Source organism: Leucoraja erinacea, chromosome 5 (genome assembly GCF_028641065.1).
Source record: "Leucoraja erinacea ecotype New England chromosome 5, Leri_hhj_1, whole genome shotgun sequence".
NCBI classification, from domain to species: Eukaryota; Metazoa; Chordata; class Chondrichthyes; order Rajiformes; family Rajidae; genus Leucoraja; species Leucoraja erinaceus.
Window position 1 is genome coordinate 71,331,449 of NC_073381.1, and position 25,439 is coordinate 71,356,887.

At 40.6% G+C, this 25,439-nt stretch overlaps 1 protein-coding gene across 14 annotated transcripts in view; it reads left to right on the forward strand.

Moving 5' to 3' along the window:
• snap91a (synaptosome associated protein 91a) overlaps nt 1–23,018 on the forward strand; it is a 140,430-nt gene extending 117,412 nt beyond the window's left edge. For 13 of the 14 annotated variants that reach the window (XM_055635886.1, XM_055635887.1, XM_055635885.1 and 10 more), the window contains 6 exons: nt 2,989–3,019; nt 5,240–5,354; nt 11,435–11,497; nt 11,691–11,783; nt 13,611–13,709; nt 21,624–23,018. In XM_055635886.1, coding sequence (XP_055491861.1) covers nt 2,989–3,019; nt 5,240–5,354; nt 11,435–11,497; nt 11,691–11,783; nt 13,611–13,703 — 395 coding nt within the window. In that variant the 3' untranslated portion in view covers nt 13,704–13,709; nt 21,624–23,018. The remainder of the gene's footprint in view (nt 1–2,988; nt 3,020–5,239; nt 5,355–11,434; nt 11,498–11,690; nt 11,784–13,610; nt 13,710–21,623) is intronic. The other variant, XM_055635888.1, reaches the window with a different exon arrangement.
• Nucleotides 23,019–25,439: the final 2,421 nt, after the last annotated feature.

Sequence of the window (25,439 nt, forward strand, 5' to 3'; positions counted from 1 at the left end):
GAAGGACCATTCAGAAACCTGATAAGAAGGGAAGAAGCTGTACCTGAGTTTGGTGGAGCTTGCTTTCAAGCTTCTGTACCTTCTGCTGGACAGAATCGGGGAGAAGAAGGAATGACTGGGGTGGGACAAGTCTTTGATTATGTTGGCTGCTTTTCTGAGGCAGTGTGAAGTGTAGATGGAGTTAATGATATGAAGTCTGGTCTGTGTCATGGATTGCGCTAAGTCTACAACTCTCTGCAATATCTATGATACATCTGTAGAAGTTTGTAGGAGTCATTGGAAACATACTGAATTTCTTCAGTTTCCTCTGCAAGTAAAGGTATTGGTGTGCCGGCTTTCTCATCAATATGTTTGGTGTATGACAGATGGTTAGTGATATTTATGCCAAGGAACTTGATGCGCTCACCCATTTTCACTTTGGCACTTTTGTTGCTGATTGGAGCATATACTCCACCATGCCTCCTAAGGACATCAAGACCTTGGAGACGAATGCCTAGGATCAAGACCTTGGGTTCCATGAAGAAAAGTGAAACTCTTTTCCGGATTGAATAAAGGGAGGATTTGATAATGTTATTGAATGGCTTAAATTGTCTATTTAGAACGTAAATTTCCTCGAGCAAGAGAATTGATTTCCAGTGGAAATGGCAGGAAAGCAGAAAAATGGAAAGGGAAAGATAGATCAGCCATGATTGAATGGCAGAGTAGACTTGATGGGCCGAATGGACTAATTCTTTACCTTGAACATTATGTTTTTGAATTGGGGAAAATTTTGCAGTTATAATGATCTAAATGTTTTAAAAATTAAAAATCAGTCAAACCATCCAATTGGAGAGAAGTCTCATTAATTAACAATTTCAAAGACTCAAACGAGCATGAGCCATGCCTTTATGCTGTAGAATTGCATGTTTTTAATAAAAATAAATTTAATTGAGTATTTATTTAATTAAATCTATCGAGGAAACTTTTGTTCAAGGACAAATGATGTAGAGGTATTTGGCAGCAGATCAGTTACTCCAGTGCATTAGCTGAGTAGTGATCAAATGTCAAGTCTGAAGTTACCATATAATGACAACCACCTTACAGACAGAAGTTTGACTTAAAACATTACAATGTAACATCATTATGGCTAATTAGCTCAATGCAAAACCTTCTGTAAGACGTACTTAAGCACGTTGGTTAAAAGACCAGGACTCGCTTATTTCCAATTGGTGTAGATAAGCATACCAAAGTTGTGCGGGGCTGGTCCCGACATCGCTCGGGGCTCCGAAATTCTTGTAGTGGCAGAAATCTTTGCGCGCCAATGGCCTGTCGGCACGCAGGCGCATTGCGGTCGTACGCAGCTTCTTGACGTTGTACGCAGCGTCTTGATGGTGTACGCAGTGTCTTGATGGCGTACACCTAGAGCGTTGGGTTGCGTGATGACGTCACCGCCCGTTGAGGCGTTGCGTGATGACGTCACCGCCCGACGTCATGCGGCGCCCAAATTCTGTCGGCCCGCCTCCTGCCCAGCTGATTGGTAAGCATGACGTCATGCACGAACTTAGCGTGAACTCCACTTCCGGTTGGTCACGCCAAACGCATGCAATCGCATGCAAGATGGAGCTGTACCGCAGGAAATGAGAGATGCCACGATCATGCCGACAACGCTGCAGTTGTGTCCTACACCCAGCAGGAACTACAGTCACTGATGGACCCCTTTTATCGGGCATGCAAGGACTTCGGGCTGACCATCAGCCTGAAGAAGATGAACATCTTGGGGCAGGATACAGAGGCGCGGCCTGTCATCACCATCGACGCTACGAACTTGATGTCATCCATCAGTTCATGTACCTCGGCTCCACCATCACCGACAACCTCTCCTTGGACACAGAGATTGATATGAGGATCGGGAAGGCATCTACAACTTTCGCTCGCCTCCCAACTCGAGTGTGGACCAACCCAAAGCTGACAGTGAAGACAAGGATAGCAGTCTACAATGCCTGTGTCAACAGCACGCTGCAGCACGGCAGTGAGACATGGACTACATATGCCAGGCAGGAGAGAAGACTCAACACCTTCCACCTGAGAAGCATCCGAGATCCTGTCTCGTGCTGGCCTTCCCAGTATGTACACTCTACTCAGGCAGCGCAGACTGCGGTGACTGGTCCATGTCCACCGCATGGAGGATGGCAGTATTCCAAAAGACATCCTCTATGGGGAGCTGACATCTGGGAGGAGAACCATCGGCCGCCCCCTGCTACGTTATAAGGATGTCTGCATGAGGGATATGAAGGCATGGAGTCCTGGGAGAGCCTTGCAGCTAACCACACGAGGTGGAAAGGTACCCTGAACCAACATCTCAAAACGAGGGAAGAGAAGCTGTTGAACGCAGCGGCAGACAAGCGGGCACGCAGAAAGGAGCGCAGCAACTTCAACAAACCAGAGACCACACACAAATGTGACATTTGCGACAGAGACTGTCATTCCCGCATTGGTCTCTTCAGCCACGCGATGCTGCTCTAGCCGAGGTTTGGAGCAAGCAGCCAACAACTAGGATGCATCACCCATGGTCAGTCATGACCGAGGGGGGCCTACGAGCACGACCTGTTGGTAATCTAAACCAGTACTCGTGAAAAGGGAACTACCGGTAGATGAAAAATTAAAGAGATAGGAAAACATTAGACTAAATGTTATGAACATTAATCGGGAATTAATTATTTGAAGCAGCTAACACAAATTTGATGGGCAGTTTAATCTGTTTCTGTGCTATGTATTTTTCATCCCAAGAATCTTTAAATTGGGAATTTGTGGGGATAGCAAAGGGATGGGTGCTGTAACTTGGGAAACCACAAGTGATAACCATATTCTTCCACTTGATAAATTAATTCTATATGGAGATAACTGTATCCAAAGGCAATTAATTTATGTTTGTATTGAGTTGCATTACATAAAATGAAGGTGGTGTATAGTCTAATTTGTTTTTAAATTGACATTTCTTTCTGATTGTAGACCTTGGCATTTCTCCAACTCCAGGAAAGAAGTAAGTAAAGATCTATTCAGAACATTATTTTTATGTAGAGAGATAGCACGCTCTGGAAAAAAAATGCCTTGACGTTTAACAAGCTTGTAAAGGTTCTGAGAGTTACAACGCTCAGAGTAACAGAGAAGGAGACGTATAGATGAAGGGATTTGTACAGAAAAAGATGGTTTCAGTTCAGTTTCAGTTTAGTTTATTGTCATGTGTACTGAGGTACAGTGAAAAACATTTGTTGCTTGCTAACTAGTCAGCGGAAAGGCAATACATGATTACAATCGAGGCATTCGCAGTGTCTTGGAGGTATAGGGAAAAATAAGTTAACAGCTTCAGTCCAAGATGATCATATCGTCATAGGATCATAAGTAATAGGAGTAGAATTAGTCCAGTCTGGCCATCAAGTTTACTCTGCTGTTCGATCATGGCTGATCTATCTCTCCGTCCTAACCCCATTCTCCTGCTTCTCCCCATAACCTCTGATACCTGTACTAATCAAAAATCTATCTGTCTGCCTTAAAAATATCCACTGACTTGGCCTCCACAGCCTTCTGTGGCAAAGAATTCCACAGATTCACCACCCTCTGACTAAAGAAATTTCTTCTCAACTCTTTCCTAAAAGAACATCCTTTAATTCTGAGGCAGAAGAACATTCTTAATTCTGGAAACATCCTCTCCACATCCACTCTATCCAAGCCTTTCACTATTCTGTATGTTTCAATGAGGTTCCCCCCTCATTCTTTAACTCCAGTGAGTACAGGCCCATCATAGGTTAACCTACTCATTCCTGGGATCATTCTTATATACCTCCTCTGGACCCTCTCCAAAGCCAGCACACCCTTTCTCAGATATGCTGCTCAAAATGCTCACAAGGTTGCTCAATGATAGCAGGAAGACTGACTAATGAAATCTACAGATTGGGTGCAGTGTTTGCAGAATAGATCATGTTTTTCTCATTGTTCAAACTTGTGTTCTAAATGTTCACATGACAACCCGCAGCAAAGCTTTGTCTTGCTGATATTTCGTGGCATTTGAACTGGTAAAATAACACAAGGATCCAGCGGCAGGATGGAGCTAATAGAGGATCTGTAAATCCATTAATTTCAATAGGAGTTGTAAGACAGTGGATGTAAATTGAAGAAATTAAGTAATTATTGAATTTGTCAGATCTCGTTTACTGTTTGCAATGCATGTTTTCCATATTTTGACAAATTTTATTTTGCACTTTTGCTGGGTATTTAAATGTCACTAAATATCCATGATATTTAAATGATCAAATTACCCCATTCGGATCATGCTTATGAAATTAGGAATAATTTAGTAAACGTTCCCTCATGCAGACTGAGAACAAACAAGGACCTTGATCTAGTAAAGTATGATCATTTTAATTTTAGTCATTCTAATGGCTAGCTGGAGGAAATATTATTTTGGTGTATAAGATTCCTGACAACACAGGTGGGTTGGGGTTCAAGAGGAGATATCTTTACTGTATGTCTGACCTGATTCAACTTAAAATGGTACTGGAAAGCAAAAGTCTGAAAAAAGAATGGGAAATAGCCAAATATTTTTTAAGGGGTTTCTAGATGTAATGGTGCATTCTAGTTATTGTACTCAAATGCATGATGAAATGTGGGGTGTGGGGGGGGGCTTTACTGTCTAAACAAGTGAAAAATGAATTATTTGATGTGTTGAGAGAAATGGAACCATTGGAACTGGCTGGGTAGCAACTTGTATCCTGCGAAATACCATTTCTCAAGGGGGAAAAGACTTCAGTGAGTGGCCAGGCTTTTTTTTTTTTAAAGATATGCTATCAGTGAAGGGATGAGGAGCTATTCTGATCCGATCTGATCATCCAAATTGAAAATCTAAGTCAATGAAGTGGGCTTTTGCATTTGTACAACTTAATATGATTTGGAGTATTTCTAATGCAGTGTTTTAGTTTAGTTTGTTTTAGTGATGGAATTAATCACAATTGGCATTGAATGTTAATATATATTTTGTCACATGGATGCATATATAGTTCGATAGTCTGAAGAAGGGTCTCAACTCGAAACATCACCCATGCCTTCCCTTCAGAGATGCTGCCTGTCCCGCTGAGTTACTCCAGCATTTTGTATCTGCCATATATAGTTCTAAATTGGTCTCTGATCGTAAAGCAAAATGTAAATCATTGGATGTGATTAAGATATCATCAAACCCATTTTCATTGTAAATCTACTATAATTATAGGAGTGATCTTCAATGGAATGCTTCAGAAAAGAAGTTGACAGGAGGAGCAAATTGGCAACCAAAGGTTGCTCCAACAACAGCTTGGTCAGCAGGTGCTCCACCCAACAATCAAATGGTATATTCTCTTTTTTAATATCTTGGTATACTTCCTAAAACTTGCCTAAAATTCTCTGTCTCTCCTCAATAACCAGTTTCCAGACAATGCACAACTTACACAACCAGCAACATCACACCCTGATTGCATTCTCAGAATTAGTTTATTTTCTTGAGCATGGTAAATGAAGGTGGTTATTCTGTTGTAGAAAATACTGATTTCAGAAGTGAGTGAGTGATGCCGTTTTTACACATTGTTCAGCATGCACATGCTGACTGTTTTCTCCTGGAAGGAATGCTCTACATAACTGTCTGAAGTGACTATGAGGCAAGCTAGCAAACATATCAACTTGATAGAAACCTTCTAAAATATATAATTTAATGGGATATGGGAATTAACATCTTTCCATAAAATAGAGAATTTATTACAATTCTTAATTTAGGCCACTACATTGTTGGAATCCGAGCTGGAGCCTCAGGTCTCGCACAAGCAGGCTGAGGAACAGCTTTTTCAATAACACCATTACACTGCTGAACTCACAGTCCCGACGCTAGCTATCTTTTATACTCTCCCATCTGTATACATTTATTTGCCTATGTACCAGTTTAATTCATCCACATTGCACATATTGTTTAACCAGTATTTTTATTTCTACTATCTTGCATTCTGATCAGATGCTAAACTGTATTTTGTTGTACCTGTACTCATATTTGTGCAATGACAATGAATCAAATCAAATCAAATCAAATCGAATAGACACAATAAGCTTTACATTAATTGAAGAGAATTGTGGCTTATTATTTTTATAACTGTGCTTGAGTTTTGCAGCTTCTCTGTTAGTAGAGTGTTTACTTGTCTTGTCCAGGAGGTGTTGCAGTACTCTGCAATTTAACAAGAATTGTATTGTTCATCAATCAAGTAATGAAAGTAAACATGCAGGTAAACAGGCATGTTTACAGAGGAGTTGAGTATAGGAGTAAAGAGGTCCTTCTGCAGTTGTACAGGGCCCTGGTGAGACCACATCTGGAGTATTGTGTGCAGTTTATGGTCTACTAATTTAAGGAAGTGCAGCGTAAATTCACGAGGTTAATCCCCGGGATTGCGGGTGTCATATGAGGAAAGATTAGAAAGACTGGGCTTGTATTCACTGGAATTTAGAAGGATGAGGGGGTATCTTAAAGAAACAAATACAATTATGAAAGAACTGGACAAACTAGATGCAGGAAAAAATTTCCCAGTGTTGGGGGAGTCCAGAACCAGGGGCCACAGTCTTAAGAATAATGGGGAGGCCATTTAAAACTGTGATGAGATAAGACTTTTTCAGCCAGAGAGTTGTGAATTTGTGGAATTCTCTGCCATGGAAGTGGAGGCCAATTCACTGGATGGATTTTAAAGAGAGTTGGCTCCTAGAGCTTTATCTAACGGAATCAAGGGGTATGGGGAGAAGGCAGGCACGGGTTACTGATTATGGGTGATCAGCCGTGATCACGATGAATGGCGGTGCTGGCTTGAAGGGCCGAATGGCCTCCTCCTGCACCTATTTTCTATGTTTCTAAGTGTAGCTTTGATACATTTATATTGCCTTTTAGTTATTAGAAACATACTTGAAAAGCATTTAACTAGCTTTTCTTGAGTTCAACTTATACCAATCTTTAGAGCATATTGCCCATCACTTTTTGATCAGCATTAATTACAAATGTGGAATTATGAATTGCATATAAAAGCCTGAAAGTTGAAGGGAATCCCATTCCTACACGGGTATGTTACAACAAAGAGAAAATGCGGAAACACAGTAGCAGAAAATATAAGGAGACCAAGTATGCGAGTCTGGGATCACATTTCCCTGCAGTGAAAATTTTCTTTCCAGTCTAATAGTGCTGTGTACGTTTAATAAGGCACTTCGATAATTCAAAAAAATCTAATTAGTTAGATAGCTTTCTAAGATTTTAAACACCCATCTGATCATTTTCTATTTCCTCAACCTTACTCGGTTAGCTAAATGAAATATTGATTTACCTGTTATGCTGGTGAAGTAAACTTTAATACTTTTGTTTTTCCAAACTTTTTATTGAAAATGATCTACTGGCAGATAAAAGCAGCACCCACTTCTTGTATCCATAAAAAAGATAAATATTTAGAATGTTGCATGAGCTCACTCTGCTTGCTAGCTGTACTTGGAGATTGTTTCACATTGTGCATCTTTATGTAAAACTTCATTGTTTTGAAGACGCCTGCTATTTAAATAGTTTACGAGTGGTGTTATGGGATGTGTATCGTATTCAGGTTGTTTTATTGTTATAAACCCAAGGGAGCAGTGACATTAATTGTTTACATGTAACTCACAGATTAAACAATATACATTAATATGTGGCACAGTGGCGCAGCGATAGAGCTGCTGCCTCGCAACGCCAGAGACCAGAGTTTGATCCAGCCTACAGATGCTGTCTGTGCAGGGTTTATACATTTTTAAAAGTTAATTGTAGGTTAATTGGCTTCTTTAAATTGCCCAGAGTGTATAGGATGAAAAAGTGGGATAACATGAAACTAGTTTATGGGTGATCGATGATCGGCGTGGACTTGGTGCGCCGAAGTGCCTGTTTCTACACTGTATCTCTAAAATAAACGAATGGCAATACAACAATAAGTACCCAAGGTTTCCGTGCGGTTCCCAGAGATTTTTGTCAGTCTCCCTAATGGTCGAAAGTGGTTTCCGCTTCTTCTATGTTCCGGCGATTATTTCAAAAAATTCAAAACCGGCCGCGACTAAAAATAGGTTGCCGTTTTAAAAATCGGTAATTTTTTTAGTCGAAGCCGGTTGCGATGCTAGTTGAAGGTAAAACCTTCCACTACCTGCAACCTCCGGCAACCACCTTCAACTAGCATCGGTTTTGAATTTTTTGAAATAATTGCCGGAACATAGAAGAAGCGGAAACCACTTTTGACATTAGGGAGACCGACAAAAACCTCCGGGAACCGCACGGAAACCTTGGGTGGGGCGCAAAGTCTCCAGAGGTTTCCGTTCAGGTTTCCTAAGTGGGACAGGGGCTTTAGTTATCAGAATGGTGCAAAATTGTAGTGCAATTTGAAATGGTGCACAAAAAAATTAAAGTATAATAATGTAATAATCGATTAATGTACAGTTAAGGATAAGTTTAGAGTAGGACTACATGGCAGCATCTCTGGGAAGGTTGTGTGAAAAAATAGATTGGTTCTGGAGTCTAATAACAAAGTCAAAGCCAAAGTCAATTTTATGCGTCACATACACCCGAAGGTGTAGTGAAATAAATTTGCAAGATTGTGGATAACAGTGTGGAAGAAGCTGTTCTTAAGTTTGGTATCCAAGTTTTCAAGCTCCTGTATCTTCTCTCAGATGGTGGAAGAGAGAAAAGGGAATGGTCAGGATGGCAGATATCGTTGACGATACTTTCAACTTTTGTAATTCATCGCACCATGAAGATGTACTGGGTGAAAGGAAGTGAAGAGCCTGTGATGGACCGAACTGCATTTACCATTCTTTCCAGGTTCCAATGATTACGAAAAGAGCAGTTGTCATACTAGGCTGAGATGCATCCCATGAGGATTCTTTCTCTGGGGCATCTGAGAAGTTCGAGAGAATTCTCTTGGATATGGCAAATCTTTTCAGATACCAAGCAAAGTAATTTAACAAAGAAAGCGTAGGCAGAGCAAAATACTTTGCAATCCACCAGAATTCTCTTAAACTTCCACAGATGCTCTGCCAAAAGTATTCTGGTGGTATGCATCTCAGCCTGGTATGGCAACTGATCTGCTCTTTATCACCTGAACATGCAGAGAGTGAACACAGCCCAATCCATCACAAGCTCGTCACTTTCATCCAGTCCATCATCATGGTATGTTGCATCCAAAAGGCTTGAAGTATTATCAAGGATGCCTGTCATCCTGGTTGTTCAATTTTCTCTATTTCAACTTCTGAGAAAAGATACAGGAGCTTGAAGCCCAGACTTGAGAACAGCTTTGTAGACTCGGCATTCAGACCAATGAACTAATCATACTCTTCCCTGTACTGCTACTACGTATTCTTAATCTTAACTTTGCACCATATGGCTATTTCATTATTGCACTTTAGTATTTATGTGCACCAAAGTCTTTGCACCATCCTGTTCTTGCATTTGCTGTTATTTTAATAGTATACTTATTGTAATTACTGTTTACTCTGGAGCTTTGAACTGGAATTCATTGCACCCTAGTGTATAATACAATCAACTAATGTAAATCTAAATTAGATTCTTCCGTGTTAAAACTGAAAAATACTGTTGAAGAAACATGAATTTCCTGAAAGTAGGTGTAGAATTTATATAAATTGCGTGAATTACAAAGCAGAAGTATGATGAGGGAAATGGAATATGAGGAGTAGATGCAAGCATACAATGGAAGATGATGTCTTATTCTTTGATCAGAGACATTTTAGGAGACCTATCTATTATTTACCAGCAATATTTCCTGCATATGTATGTCTCTGTACAGTAGGCAGCACAGTAACATTACCAGTCTGTTGTGTGACCTTTTCCTGAGTAGAAAGAATGTTGGTGATGTCAGGTTGTCATGGTTCAATACCTGAATTTTACAATTCCTGATAGTTAGTTTTGTTTATTATCACGTGCACCGAGGTACATTTGCTTGTGAAAAGCGTTTGTTGCGTGCTAACCCGTCAGTGGAAAGACTATACATGATTACAATTGAGCCATCCACAATGTACAGATGCATGATAAAGGAAATAATATTTATTGCAAGATAAAGTCTAGTAGAGTCTGATTAAAGATAGTTTGAGGGTCTCCAATGAGGTAGATATTAGCTCTGAACAACTCTAATTGTTGATAGGATGATTCAGTTGCCTGATAATAGCTGGGAAGAAACTACCCTGAATCTGGAGGTGTGCATTTTCACACTTCTGTGCTGGAGTGAGACTCGTGCATGATTATGCTGGTGGCCCTGCCATGGCAGCGTGAATGTAAGAGTGGGTTTTGTTGCTCTTTGAACTGTTCTGGGTTTTTGACTCTTAAGGGCCTGTCCCAGTGTACGAGGTAATGCAAGAGTTCTCCCGAGTTTCCCCTGATTTGAACTCGGAGAATTATGGTAATAGCCGTTCGTAGGTACTCGGGGCTCTCGTGGACAATTTTCACACTGTTGAAAAAACTTCACGAGCTTACCGCATTTTCCGAGTACCTGCCGTTAGCGATACGAGCCGCTAAGAGACTTCCCGAACGCCGACGTACCTGCTACGTACATTCTACATACTTACCACGAGTTTGATTTTTTTTTAAACTCGGGAGAGCTCTTGGGTAAACTCGTATAGTGGGACAGGCCCTTGACCATTAATCTTTAGCTTGGACTTCCAGGAGGAAGTGGACAGTATCGTTGTTCATGAAACAGAGGATTTGCTCGTACAGTCACAATTGTTTTCAATGGATCTAAACCTGTGGCATTGAGCAATGGTTGATCTAATACCCTGCCTTTTAAAAGGTGCATGAATTAGCACTGGTTGGTTTCAGTGATGCATTGGACACCAAAAATACTCTTGCTTACCTGCACTGAAAATGAAAGCATTGTAATTAATATCTTTTGAACTGCTCATATCTTCGACAAGGTACCTTGATGGATCAGAATAAAATGACATGTCCTCTCCAAGTTAGCACATTTTTTTGAATTACTATATTTCTCGGCTTTTCGTTGGTGTAAGAAATTCCATCCTTTAAAAGTGCATCGTCATATCAATGGAACACACTTTTCCCTTTTCAACTCAGTTGTAATGTCATGTCTGGAATAGAAACTAAGTTAGAAACCAAATTGAAAGCAAGTTAGAACATTAGTTATTCACTAAGGCATTTACGGAAGGCAATGGATATGTGCTGACAGTTGTTTGCTTTGACTGGATCATCAAGGGAATCATTTGTTCCGTGCTATAGTAATCTTATGTAAATCTCAAAGTAAGGGACAATGCCAGAGATCTGCAATAACTTGTAAAATAAAATAAAATAACCATTTTTTTCAACACAATTTTGCTTAAATCAAATGTACCGATACCAGTATTTTCACATCTGCTCTTCCATATATATTGTTCATAGGGAGTTGCCCCACCAGTTGGACCTGCACCTAATGCTCAGCCAGTACCTGGGGGATTTGGGACGGTAAGTAGAAGAAACTTCATGGCATCTGTTTAATTGTTTGTGATCTAAAATTTACTTTATTTCAGTATGTATTTTTCTGACTTAATTTATATTGGTATTATCAAATACTGTCTGGGGAAAAAAATTAATACAGCAATGTAGTTATTTGCTAAATCCTATCTAAATTAAATATGTAACATTCTTTCCATCTTAGCCACCTGCAAGTACAAATGTACCCATGATGCCTCCGCAGCCAATGATGTATCCTCAGCCCATGATGAGACCAGCATTTGGTGCTGGACCACCGGTAAGCTTTTATCAATATGTTGGTCAACAAAGGCATTGTTTCTATCCAAGATAGAAACGTTTTTTTTGGATATCTGCTAGCTTGGTAACATAGAAAGTAGAGATTTTGGTATTACAAATATGATTTGTTGTGTTGCCAGAGAGTTAAGCGGATCACTGTTGGTATTGTTTTCATCCTAAACCCAGAGCAAGATAATCCTGCTGAGTTAAGACAAACTGCCTATTTTGTTACTGAATAAACAGGTAAAGCATTTACCCTAAACTTGGTTGTAGGCAAAATACATTTTGGCCATTTGTATGCAAGAAACTCAAGGAAGTTGAACTTCCGATTATTTTTCAATCCCAAGATGGTACTGGGTGTGCATTAAATTTTCAACAGATCACATGTAGCCCAAGATTCAGAACATGAAATAACCATCTTTGTGCTTTTATTTTGGATTGAATTAGTAATTAAAGCTCCATTCCAGGCATTTAAGTGCACAATTAGGCTGAATCTTTGCAGTTCTGTAAGAGCCTTTGGTTAGTGGTTTCCATTGCCACCTTAAATGTTATCATGTTGTTGTCACTACCCTAAAGTTGCTTATCTAATTTTCTCAACTACTGATCTGTTTCATCTGTTACAAGGCGCACGGTAATATTTCAACGTAAAATCTACCAACATTCACCTTGAGATATTTTGCTTGCTTCTATCCACTAAATCAGCGAAAGAGATCGTTTTACTCTATTAAATTCACTTTGAACAGAAGAGAGGCAATTGTATTGTTCAATTAGACATTTTTTAAATATCTTATTTAGCTCACTTATCACTATAATCTCCTGTAACAATTGTAATGGATCCTTTTGTGCAGTCACTTAAATTATTGAAGAGTTTTGTGTAGTTCAATTATTCTGTATGGTTTTCAAGAATAGTATACAGAATAGCTTTATAACAGGGTGTGGTCACCAAAGCTATTTGTAAGAGCAGGGGATGAAATATGCAAGAGATCCAGATCAGATCCAGAGAAGGCAGTCGGGGCAGGCACTATGACAACATTTAAAAGACATTTGGACAGATCCATGGATAGGAAAGGTTTAGAGGGATACGGGCCAAACGCAGGCAGGTGGGACGAATGTAGATGGGGTGTCTTGGTTGCCATAAACAAGTTGGACTGAAGGGCCTGTTGCCTTGCTGTATGACTGTGACACTCTGACTCTAAATATTTTTTCCTACTTTCATTTTTAAATACCTGATGTGGGAACAAAGGAAGGCTGTCGGCTAGAGTGCAAAATATGTTATTTATAACTTTGAGATTGTCATTTGCATTCAGAACCTGTTATTTGCCAATTAAGGAGAGTTATTCAATATCTGCAAAAAATGTTGCAACATTTAGTACTAAAAGGCAATATGATGGGGAAAAAGCACAAATATTTTGTGAATAAGCATCTGCTGTTCCTTGTGTCTAATAGTTGGAGGTTAGCATTAATTGGGATAAAACAGCTCCTTGCTAATAAATTGTTTAAGCACACCATGAAAGTGTGAGATATGATTTTATCCCAGATTACAGACTATCTCAAGATCTGATTATCTGAATATAGGTAAAATTCCTAGTGTATACCTGGGAACTATTTGTGAGAAATATATAGCGGCTGCTGTTTCTTGGCAAAGTCTGTGCTTAATACTGCTGGCTCTTTCAAATTTCTTGTCTTCATGAATATGTGTTTAAAACAAAAATGCATGTAGTATATTATGTTTGAGCAGTCTATGCATGTGAAGTATAATACCCTTTCTAATCTCTCAGCCTCACTGTGTTGCTGCTTTTTCTGCCTCCTTTGGTCTCTGATTTGTTAGCTTTCCCCAAGTCCAACGCCTGCTACTCAGAGCCCCAAGAAACCTGCAACAAAGGATCCTCTAGCAGATCTAAACATCAAGGATTTCTTGTAAACAAAGGTACACTCCAGGTTCTATCTGGATATCATTTTGTGTGCTAAAAGTTAGAATGTGTGAGTGAGTGTTTTTTTTTATTTGAAGTACATTGTGTATTTTCCTACTGATATCATTATCTAATTTATTAAAAATGGCATAAACAGATTGTAATGTATTTGAAGTTTAAGCCCTCGCTGCTTTGTTGAATATTGGATCATTGTTTCAAAACATGCAGCTAAATGATGTTATTTACTTTTAATTTCTCTCCAATTTCTCCATCCCCCTTGCATGTATGTTCATAGAAGTGCTAGTGGTCTTGTGGTCTAGCAAGAATAATTGTATTTGACCTAAGGCACTGGGCATAAAGAAGCAATTCTGCTGAAAGTGTTTTAGTCAAGCCAGATTTGCTCCTGCTATTTCCCAACACTGCATTTGCTATGATGAATTAACTGTCTGTCCCTTCACATGTGAGGCCACTTTTGAGATCCACATAATATAAACTGGAAAACTGAATCTGTTATTTCCTTAGTCTTTTGAATGGAAACAACATTTTCCTTTTTTTGAGTCTCTTACAAAGATGTTACTTGACATGTAAACTGCAAGGTATATTATAGTTTCGGTAGAAATTTATGCAACCCCACTAACTTTGATAAACATTTATGCTCCGAATTTTGACAACCCCCAATTTTTTGATAAAATTATAGACATAATATCAGTTTAATTACCAAAATGTGATAATTTTAACTGTGTTTTAATTTTAACACTTTAACTGTGTTTTAGATTCATATCTAGATAAATCAGCAAAACAAAGGAAGAGTAATTTAAAATCTAAGACTAGCGAACTTCTAAATACATATATAAAAAATACTAATATAATAGATGGATGGAGATCTGCTAATCCAGTTGGAAGGGAATACTCGTTTTACTCTTCGGTACATAAAACTTATTCAAGAATTTATTATTTTTTAGTGGATATGAAATTAATGCCATATACAAACAACCCAACATACCACATTAGTAGTATCTCAGATCACTCTCCGTTGACGTTTTCAGTAAAATTTGAGGGAATGCCAGGTAAAAAAAATTTTTGGAGGTTTAATATTCATATTTTAAATGACGTGCAAGGCTATCAATATTTCAAACAACAAATGAAACTTTTTTTTCGATACAAATGATATACCAGGTACTTTGCCTTCTTTATTATGGGAAACTTTTACGGAATTTATGAGAGGAATTATAATTCCATATCAAAGTTTTCAAAATAAAAAGAATAAGACAGAACAAATGTTGTTAGAACAAGAAATCAGGGAGTTAGAGTTAGATAATGCTAAAGATTCCACGACAGATAAACACAATAAGATAATATTACTGAAATTTAAACTTAATCGAATTTTATCGGCAAGAGTAATAAGTCTATTCCAAATTACAAAACAGGAACATTTTGAGTTTGGTGACAAACCACATAAGCTTTTAGCTCGCCAATTGAAAAAACAAGAAAAGGAAAATGCTATAACCAAAATTAAATCAGAGAAAGGTGAATTACTAATACTACCTAAAGATATTAATAATAGATTTGCTCAATTTTACCAAAACGTATATACATCTAAAATTAAAATAGAAGATAGTAAAATAAAAAAAATTCTAGATAACTAATCTTCCAATACTGGACCTTTTGGAACAAGAGGAACTAGGAGCTCAAATTACAATCAAAGAAATAGGTGAAACAATAAAATCGCTGCAAAATGGTAAGACACCGGCACCAGATGGTTTTAATAATGAATTTTATAAAAAAAAATCATGAGATAACGACCCCTTATTTATTTAATTTATACTCCCTTGCTTTTAAAGAAAACAACCTACCTGAAACACTAACAGAATCCACTATAACGCTATTTCCAAAAAAAGGTAAAGATTTAGAAGATCCGGGCTCATACAGAGCTATATCACTTTTAGATACAGATCAGAAAATTTTAGCAAAGATTTTAGCACGAAGATTAAGCAAATATATTAGTAAATTGATAAACCCTGATCAAACGGGGTTTATACCTAAAGATACTAATTTAATAGTCTGAGACGTCTGTTTAATATAATGTACTCACATAAAGTAGAGGAAGAAGATATATCAATTATTTCTTTGGATGCAGAGAAAGCATTTGATCAGGTAGAGTGGCAATACTTATCTAAAGTACAGGTGCACAACCTTTTATCCGAAAGCCTTGGGACCAGACACTTTTCGGAATTCGGAATTTTTCGGCTTTAGGAATGGAAGATTTTTAGCGTAGATTTTAATGGCTGGCCCAGTGGTAGAGTGCTCGGCTCATATCCGCAAGGTCGCGAGTTTGCGCCTCGATCCCGGGAGTTACTCGATCGCGAGTTTTAGTCTTCAATGTAGTTTTTTCTTGCAGAATAGGAGAGAATAGGGAGGATTAGGCTGGGATCATTCTCTGCAAGATGATCTTAGTGCGGGAGACAAGTGTAGGAGAGGTGTACTGACTGTGTGGGCAGAATTTTGGAAGTGATTGCCCACCATTCTCAAAAGCCGCTCTCCCTGTCCCTGGGATAGCAGGGGGCGATTAAACAGCACAATACCCCCCTCCCCCTCCAACTCCAGAGGAATCCCCTCCCCGATGGGCTGCTACGGCGACAAGTGGCAGTTCGCCCACAGCCCGTGCTGCGCCACACCAAGAACAAGACGTACTTTGCACACGATCAGCTTCTGCCCCAACGGGGAGCGTGTTCCTCTGGAGTTGGAGCGGGGCTGGGCTGGAGTTGCTGATCTGGGATCTCCGTGCTTGCAGTGGGCCTGGGGGTCGGTGTCCCGTTGGTTCTGACGTCTCCGGTGACTGGCACTGACCTGCTGGCATCGCCGACGTGAAGACAGTGCAAAGCCCCCGCGCCGGTGCAATGGGCGGGGAGCTGGAGAGGGGAGGGAAGGGGTCACACACATGGCCGGGAAGCAGAGGGGTGTAGGTGGGGTGAAACTGAATGGAGCGACAATCTGCTGCTGCCTGCCCGCTGTTAAAAAGTTCCCACGCCAGACTCACGATACACTGTGTATCGTGTCTACCGTGGGAACTTTTTAACTTAGCAGGCAGGCAGCAGCAGATTGTCAATTATTAACCCTCCCGCGCAATATACCCTCACCTTCTCTTTTATGAATGGGGACTTAGTTCCCCTTTCTTCGAGGACCGACCGGAGGTTCCGCTGTCACCTCTGTGGGCCGCCCTCGGTGAACGTCTTCAAGGCCCTTTCTTCAAGGACCAGTTAGAGTAGTAGTCGACCAGGACTAGATAGTGTTTACCGTGCCATTCGAAAATGTCTGCTGCTACCGACGTCCAAGGTGGGGGTTGTTGTAGCGGAGGCTGTTTCTGTTGGTATGGTGCCAAACTTTTGCAGATGGGACAGGAGGCTGTCCTGTCCCGTATGTACTTGGCCATGCCAGGCCAGTAGAACATGCCCTGTGCGTGGGCCAACGTGGCAACCTGGATGACCTCTTTGTAGTATTCGTCTTGTAAGGATGAAGGGAACACGACTTTGTGGCCCTTAACTATGACACCATCCTGTATTACCAGCTCATCGCGGAACAGGAAGAACGGCTGCACCTCCGGTGGTGTGCTGGATTGCCTGTCCGGCCAGCCTCTTTTGATTATGGATGAGAGTAGCTGAAGAGTGCTATCGGCGGCTGTGTGTTCAGCCAGATGGCGCAAGTGTTCCGTGGGAATGAAGTCGATCTTAAGAACCGTAAACTCGTCCCGTTCATAGGGGTGTCGTTCACTGGATGCACGTGATGCACGAGAAAGAGTGTCAGCAACGAGCATATCTTTTCCTTTTTTGTAAACAATTTTTGAAGTCGAACCGCTGGAACAGCATCATCATACGCTGCAGCCGTGCAGGTGCTGCGTGAATAGGATTATTAAGGATGGTTACAAGTGGTTGGTGGTCTGTTTTGACTGTAAAGGTGTTCCCGAAGATCAAGTCCTTGAATTTTGAACAAGCGAAGACCACGGCTAGCAGCCCTTTCTCGATCTGTGCATAGCGCCGTTCGGTGTCCGTCATGGTGCGGGAGGCGTAAGATACAGGTAGTACAGTCCCATCCGCAGATTTTGAAGGCAGGCTGCGCCCAGCCCGTATTGTGAGGCATCGCAGGTTACCGTGACAGGACAGGACTGGTGTGGCAAATGTGGTGAGGTTTGATGACTCGTCATCTAGTGGTATCTGCCAAAATGAGCTTTTTTGTGTCAAGGACGGAAAATACTGTTGCGCGCCCGATTTGTGCAGCGACGTCCTGGGCAGTTCTCATTGGATAGTGCGGGCGCTTGATGGCAGTGTTTAAATCTTTTGGATTAATGCACACGCTGAACTCGTTTTTGTCTTTCTTAAAGGTGACAACCATGGTGGAGACCCAGTCAGTGGGTTGGCTGGTTTTCGGCTAGTACGTCCATGGAGACCATGTTTTTCAGTTCATTCTCAATTATGTCTCGCATGGCATTTGGCACACGGTGGGGGCACGGACGGCTGGGTGATTTTGGGGTCAATAGCGATCTTATAGGTCACAGGCAGCTTGCCTAGCTTGCCATCGAATAGATCAGGGTATCTTTTACATGGTGTCGGAAAGCTTGAAGTAACCCACTGCGTCCGTATATCGGGTTTATTTCTGTTTATCAGTTTAATTTGTATCACCATGGCTCACTCGTGTCGAAAGCCAGCGCAGCTTATCTTCGATTCTGACATAGGAGAACGATGGAGGCATGGGTTCAAATCCCACTTCTCACACCATGTAAATAAGTATGTTACACAGCCTGGAGTTTAAAGTCATCTTTAATTGTTACACATAATATAGCGGTACAGCAGGTTGTTAGTTGCTAGTTCATCATCGCCAGGACCACACAGTGTAGGAAGTGGGTGTTAATATAAAGTATACAGTAAGGTGGGGTTAGTCATGCTACTCTACTATGATTGGTTCACATGCAATAACCAATCTACAGCGACCTTCTCTCCGTCTCCCGGTGCACCACCATGAGCTTGCGGCCGGCCACCGGCCTTCTGTATCCGTCGCCTTTCGGCTGCGCTTCATAGTCAGCGGCGGCGCCTGCGTTGTGGCGGTAAGTGAAGGCCTTGTCTGTCGCTTTTCTGCAGCCGGCCGGCCGCTCCTCTCCCACAAGTGGGGGTAGCCCGGCCCTCTGAACGGGGCTTTTGGACCTGCTGGGTGTTTGTGAGAATCGTGAGGCTGATCGGCTCTGGGCCCTCCGGTGCTTTCAAGGGGAGGCGAGGCCGTGTGCTTACTCTTCGGGCTGCCACCCCTGTGTTTCTTGCTCTTCTTCTTGCTTCTTTCTTCTTTCACTTGGGCTGTTACCTGCTTTTTTTTTCCGAACATTTGTTTTCTCTGTTTCCTTTGACCGAGCATCGGGACTGGTTAACTGTCCTCGGCTCCGTGTTTTCTTTTTCTTTTTCGGCTCACAGTCTCTCAAGCTTCCCCTTGCCTGGAGAGTGGGCCCGATAGCTTAAGGCTCTCCATTTTTTTTTTTACTCTGACACCATGTAATGTCTTCTGTAAGACCTTGTTGTGACTAGCACAATGAATACACGTCCGACATCTTGTAGGAAAGGTTTAATCTGCAATCAACTGAAACTTCCAGAAGGTCACTTAACCTCAATCACAAGGCACAGGTACATTTGCCAACTTCTGCATTTGGCCTCAAGGGGCACTGGCATTTGCATTACATATTACATTACATGTACATCACACAGGCCACCACATTCAATTTCATAGCATTTCAAGCAGAGTGCAGGCCACCAAATTGCCAAATAACTCATTGCATTGTCATTAAGAGCTAACAAATCATTATTGCAAATACACTGCAGACTCACAGTTCAGTTGATTCACAGCTTAGAATGACAGTTGTGGACTCTCCCTCGCGATCTTCCAGAGTGACTGACTCGCGTCCAGGCACCTGGGGTTTTATAGTCCTGCCCCGTCCCCCCGGGATGGGGTGTTACCTTCATCGTGGTGATTGGCAGGCAAGGAGACCAATCAGCTGATCTCAAGATTTTTTAAACACTCATAACTTTTTTAATTTTCATCAATCGGAAAAATCCTCGGGGCTGCCTCAGCTGAGGAAGACTGTGTAAGATAGCCAAAAACCATAGCGATATATGGTCGAGTTTTTTCTAAATTCAATATACAGCGCAGACAGGAAGTGGTCAAGATGAGACTTTTTGTTATATAGATGTCAGAAGCTGAAAATGAATGCATTGCTCAGAATGTATAAACCTTATTGAAACATGCAAATGCCTCAAACATTAATTCTTAAATTAACCCAAAGGATTCTTGAAAATAATGGTTTAGAATTTCTTTTTGGAGAATAGAGAATAGCATATATGCACACTTAAGTTACATTTTTGTGTTTGGCATGTTGTCGCTAATGCAAGCTACTAATGTCTTAGCAAGAGAAAGTGGGCATCTGGGTTCCTGAGTGAATCAGGCAAGCATCTGGGCATCTCCTTAGCTGTTGGATTGTAAGGCTGTAAAATTACATGCAAGTACTGAAAACAAAGTGTGAATATAAAAGTGATCAGCCATCAGTCTGAAGAAAGGTTTCGGCCTAAAACGTTGCCTATTTCCTTCGCTCCATAGATGCTGCTGCACCCGCTGAGTTTCTCCAGCATTTTTGTGTACCTGTGAATATAAAAAAAAGACATGAATGAGTAAAGTAACAGCTTCTTGAGCCTGCTCTGCCATCCAGTCAGATCAGTGATTATTTGTCTCACGATTTCATTAAAATGTATGTTCATTTGCTCAGTGACAAATAAGATAAAGAGAGTAATTGGGAAATATTGGATTTGCAGGTCAAAAAAGGATAAGGGAAAAGAAGGGGTAGAAATTATCTTAAAATGTCCAATATCAAAACATGAAGGATTTTTTATACTTGGGGGACAGAGATATTACTTGGTAGTAGTTAGTAGCCATGTCAATGAGAAAACTTGGCCTGACGTTAGTAAAATTTATCTGTGTGCCAAGTTATGTTTGTATCTACCGTGCAGGGACAGCAACTTTAAAACATTCAGTGCATGAGAGTGAGTCATGCAATGAAATCGTATTTTTTTTAAATAAGTGATTCAACTCATAGCAAATTCTGAATTTTCAAGTTCAACGAGATCTGTTCATACAGTACCTTTTGCACGCAAATAATGGAAGACGGAATATATTGTTTTGACAATTGTGCACTATTATCTTGCATGCTTTTATCTAATACATCTAATACTTTGTTAGCCTTGACATAGTGTTAACGTTATAGCCTCCGAAGCTTATTGAAACTCTACTTAAGGATGACTATATAATCAAGGCAGACGTTTTTGCATTTTTGGAAGGATCAGCTTTCATGCAAGATATTTGACTTCCAGTTTGTTCAGGGGTATAAAATAATCTAGCTATCAAATAAAAAGCATTTGTTCGCTCAATATTCTGGTCATCATTTCTCTCTCAAATACCATTCCCTGTCAAAATAGTGGATCTTGCCTTAACAAATTGGATATTGTATTTCCCTATGATACAATTCTTGAGTGCTGTATTGGCTCTGAAGCACTTTAGGACAAGTTGCATTTGTAAAAGATGCTATATATTTCATCTCTAAATTTGACAACTAAACCAGAGCAAGCTTGAAGAAAAGTGTATATTATTTTTATTCTCTGAACTTCAAAAGCAATGTACATAGTACTTGGTGAATTTTAAGTAGCATGTATCCTAGTAATGCAATCAAATGATTAATAATGGAGCTGTTTTTGCATTCAGAGTATAGAGGTGCATGTGCTTGAAATGTGGGAAGTATTAATCCTACACTATGGCAACAATGTTCTAGCTCCAGACCTGGGTCAGAACTCATGAAAACAACTTTCATTTGAAATAGTGAGTCACAAATTTTAATATTGTTTGCTTTGCAGCTACAGTTCATGCAATGATGGGAATGCTGAAGATGACAACAGTTGATATTCACTACTCCAAGCAAATCACCAGTCATGTTTCAATGCTTATTCAGACTTTCATATTGTAAAAGGTGTAGCACAACTGTGAAAGTAACCCTTAGGAATGTACTTCTTGATGTTATGCCCTAATTTATCTGAAATTGTCCATTTTGGATTGTGTTTTGCAACTTGAAAGATGGGTGTATGTTCCTGATGCCTTTTAGTGCGTCTCTGCACCTAACGATAACTTGGGTTGCAGATTTGCAGCTGTTGTGTATGAGCCACTTGAAGTAATGTATTTGTATTCTTGAAAGTGCAAATGTATATAATTTCATTGCAGAGCTTAGGATGTCATGTCCGTTCTGTATACCTATTAGCTTATAGTCATGATTCTGGTAGCAATTTGCATATAAATGAATGTGCTTACACCCCTCAAATCTTCCAAGTCTGATGTTTTGTCTGAAACAATTCACAACTGCAAAAAATGAATTGAACATACAAACAGTTTTTTAAATAAGCATTATTTTCAAATTATTTATAATTCATTTAAAAGTAATATAAAATTTGACGTTAACTTCCATGGTCTGCACTGATCTTGGCATAAAAGTGTTACTTGGCAAAAATATGCTGCATACCAAGACAGAAAATGTTATCTAAATGTCATATTTATATCTTATCAGTATGTAAAATTGTTCTATTTAATTTCTTTTAAGTTGCATTATGTATTCTTTGTTTAATGGACCAGTAGTAAAATATCAGACAGTGGGAATGTTTATTTTGAAAAAGACAATAATGGATTGATGTTCTCGGATGTCTTTCAGTAAGGGATCACAACTGTTTAAATGCACTTTTTTTCCTGCCATCACCAGCTTTCATATCTTTTTTTTCATCAACAGATATTTGAAGTTTTTTTGGATGTTTTTTTGTCATTAAACTGTTGTCTTTAAATTTTTGTATGTACGTGAGTAATCCCAAACATTACCCATAATCTCTTCAACACACCTGCACCTTTTAAAGAAATTTTATGTACTGTGTGTATCCCAGGGAAATGTCAAACTGTTTGCGCAAACTGCTTGGCAAAAGGTGTAGCCACCAAATAAGGAGGTCACTGTTGATCAGTGGAATTAGTGTTCTCAGGCATGACAGTTATTTTGTAAAAATGCTATGCAGTTTGAAAGTGTTTCATTTATGTCTCTTTAGATCTGTCAATATCTATATAGTATACCATTCCAAGTAACTGTATCTGGAATTAATGTGGGGAAAATACATATATTTAAAATATTACTCTTTTAATTTAAATTTGTTTGATTTTCTCTCTTTGATCCATTGCATGTATTCCCATTGAGATGCAATAAATGCGTTGAACAAAGTAAATTTGGTAAAGTTTGTTTTGCTGAAATAATTGTCTGATGAATAACTTAAATGTGAATTCTCAAGCTGTTTAAAAAATGTAATTTAGAAGCAAGTTGAAATACAATTTCACATGGGTTACATCAGATCCACATTCCTACTGCATAAATATGCGATTTCATGAGCTTTGAGTAATATATTTGTATTCTTGAAAGTGCAATTGTATATAATTTCATTGCAGAGCTAAAGATGTCATGACTGTTCTTTAAAAATACTAGTTTATAGTCAAGATTCTAGTAGCGATTTGCATATAAACCAGCATTTTCGGAGGTGTTTGCCTGTGGAAGTGTTATTCAAATTGAGCACTGTGTAGCATTTGGCTCTTTCTCGTTGCACTGGTCGGTATACAGGTGCACAACCTTTTATCCGAAAGCCTTGGGACCAGACACCTTTCGTAATTCAGAATTTGTCGGTCTTCGGAATGGAAATTTTTTTGCGTAGATTTTAATGGCTGGCTCAGTGGTAGAGTGCTCGGCTCATATCCGCAAGGTCGCGAGTTTGCGCCTTGATCCCGGCAGAAGAAGTTGGAGCGGGGCTGGGCTGGGCTGCTGCTGGCTGTGGGTCTCTACGATCTCTGTGCTTGCAGTGGGCCTGGTGGTCGACGTCCAATTGGTCCTGACGTCTCCGGTGACTACACTGACCTGCAGCCATCGCCGTCGTGAAGACAGTACAAAGCCCCCACGCCGGTGCAATGAGCGGGGAGCTGGAGAGGGGAGGGAAGGGGTCACACACATGGCCGGGAAGCAGAGGGGTGTAGGTGGGGTGAAACTGAAGGGAGCTACAATCTGCTGCTGCCTGCATGCTGAGTTTAAAAGTTCCCACGCAAGACTCACGATACACTGTGTATCGTGTCTACCGTGAGAACTTTTTAACTCAGCGGGCAGGTAGCAGCAGATTGTCAATTATTAACCCTCCCGTGCAATATACTCTCACCTTCTCTTTTATGAATGGGGACTTAGTTCCCTTTTCTTAGAGGACCGACCGGAGGTTCCACTGTCACCTCTGCGGGCTGCCCTCGGTGAACGTCCTGTCTCCCTGTCCCTGGGATAGTAGGGGGCGATCAAACAGCACAATATCCCACTCCCCCTCCAACTCCAGAGGAATCCGCTCCCCGATGGGCCGCTACGGCGACAAGTGGCAGTTCGCCCACAGCCCGAGCTGCGCGACCCCAAGAACAAGAAGTACCTTCCACACTATCAGCTTCTGCCCATACACTGCGTGTTCATCTGGAGTTGGAACGGGGCTGGGCTGGAGTTGCTGATCTGGGATCTCCGTGCTTGCAGTGGGCCTGGGGGTCGGTGTCCCGATGAGAGGGCGCAGCTCGGGCTGTGGGCGAACTGCCACTTGTCGCCGTAGCGGCCCATCGGGGAGCGGCTTCTGGTGGTCCTGACGTCTCCGGCCAGTTTGCAGTTTTCCTCTGGAGTTGGAACGGGGCTGGGCTGCTGCTGGCTGTGGGTCTCTGGGGTCTCCGTGCTTGCGGTGGGCCTGGGGGTCGGTGTCCCGTTGGTCCTGACGTCTCCGGTGACTGCACTGCGCTGCTAGAATCGCCGACGTGAAGACAGTGCAAGACAGTGAAGACGGGTCGCCCTCGGTGAACGTTTTCAAGGACCTTTCTTCAAGGACCTAAAAAATGTCGCTATTCGGAGGTTTTCGTTATTTGGATCGTCGGATAAAAGGTTGTGCACCTGTACTACTGAAGGACTTGTTGAAAGCTAAAATGAGTTGTGTATCAACAGGGATCCTGCAAGGGCCCAGGATATGGGTGGAAGAATTTGCAAACAAATGGAGATTATCTTGGCTTCCATTTTTTTTTATTGTAACCACTGACTTCTGTTGCAGCTGTAGAACGAGTAATACTAATGTCAAAACACTGTTGCAGCTGCGGGCCTCTCTCACCCAGAAGCTCTTCGATCTTGTAAATTATTTAGTTGACTGTCTCCAGGATATTCAGTGCAGTTTATTTAAATGTCGCTCTGCTTTCTAATCTAAAATCATTCTAATCTAAAATCCTAAACAATTACCACTGTACCATGTTGTGTGAAATAACCTCTCCCTTTTAAGGGAAAATCTCCAAAAATGTGGTATTCAAGCAGACTACCTTAAAAATATTGCTGAAGGAACAAATCCATCCTTTGTGTGTTTAGGGAAGTTCAATTTCAGCATCCTATTGCTCAAGAAATGTACCAATCGATAAGGATTGATGAATGCCCTAAGATTGTTATAGAATAGATTATATAATCACTTGGTGTTTTTGCAAGTCGAGAAAAAAATTGAAGGCTGTTTTCTTTGGGAAATAAAGCTTAAAGTTTAAACATTTAGTTTGTTTGCCTATTTTATCACCAAGGAACATCTTGTATATTCTGATTTGTATTTCCCCAATGTTGT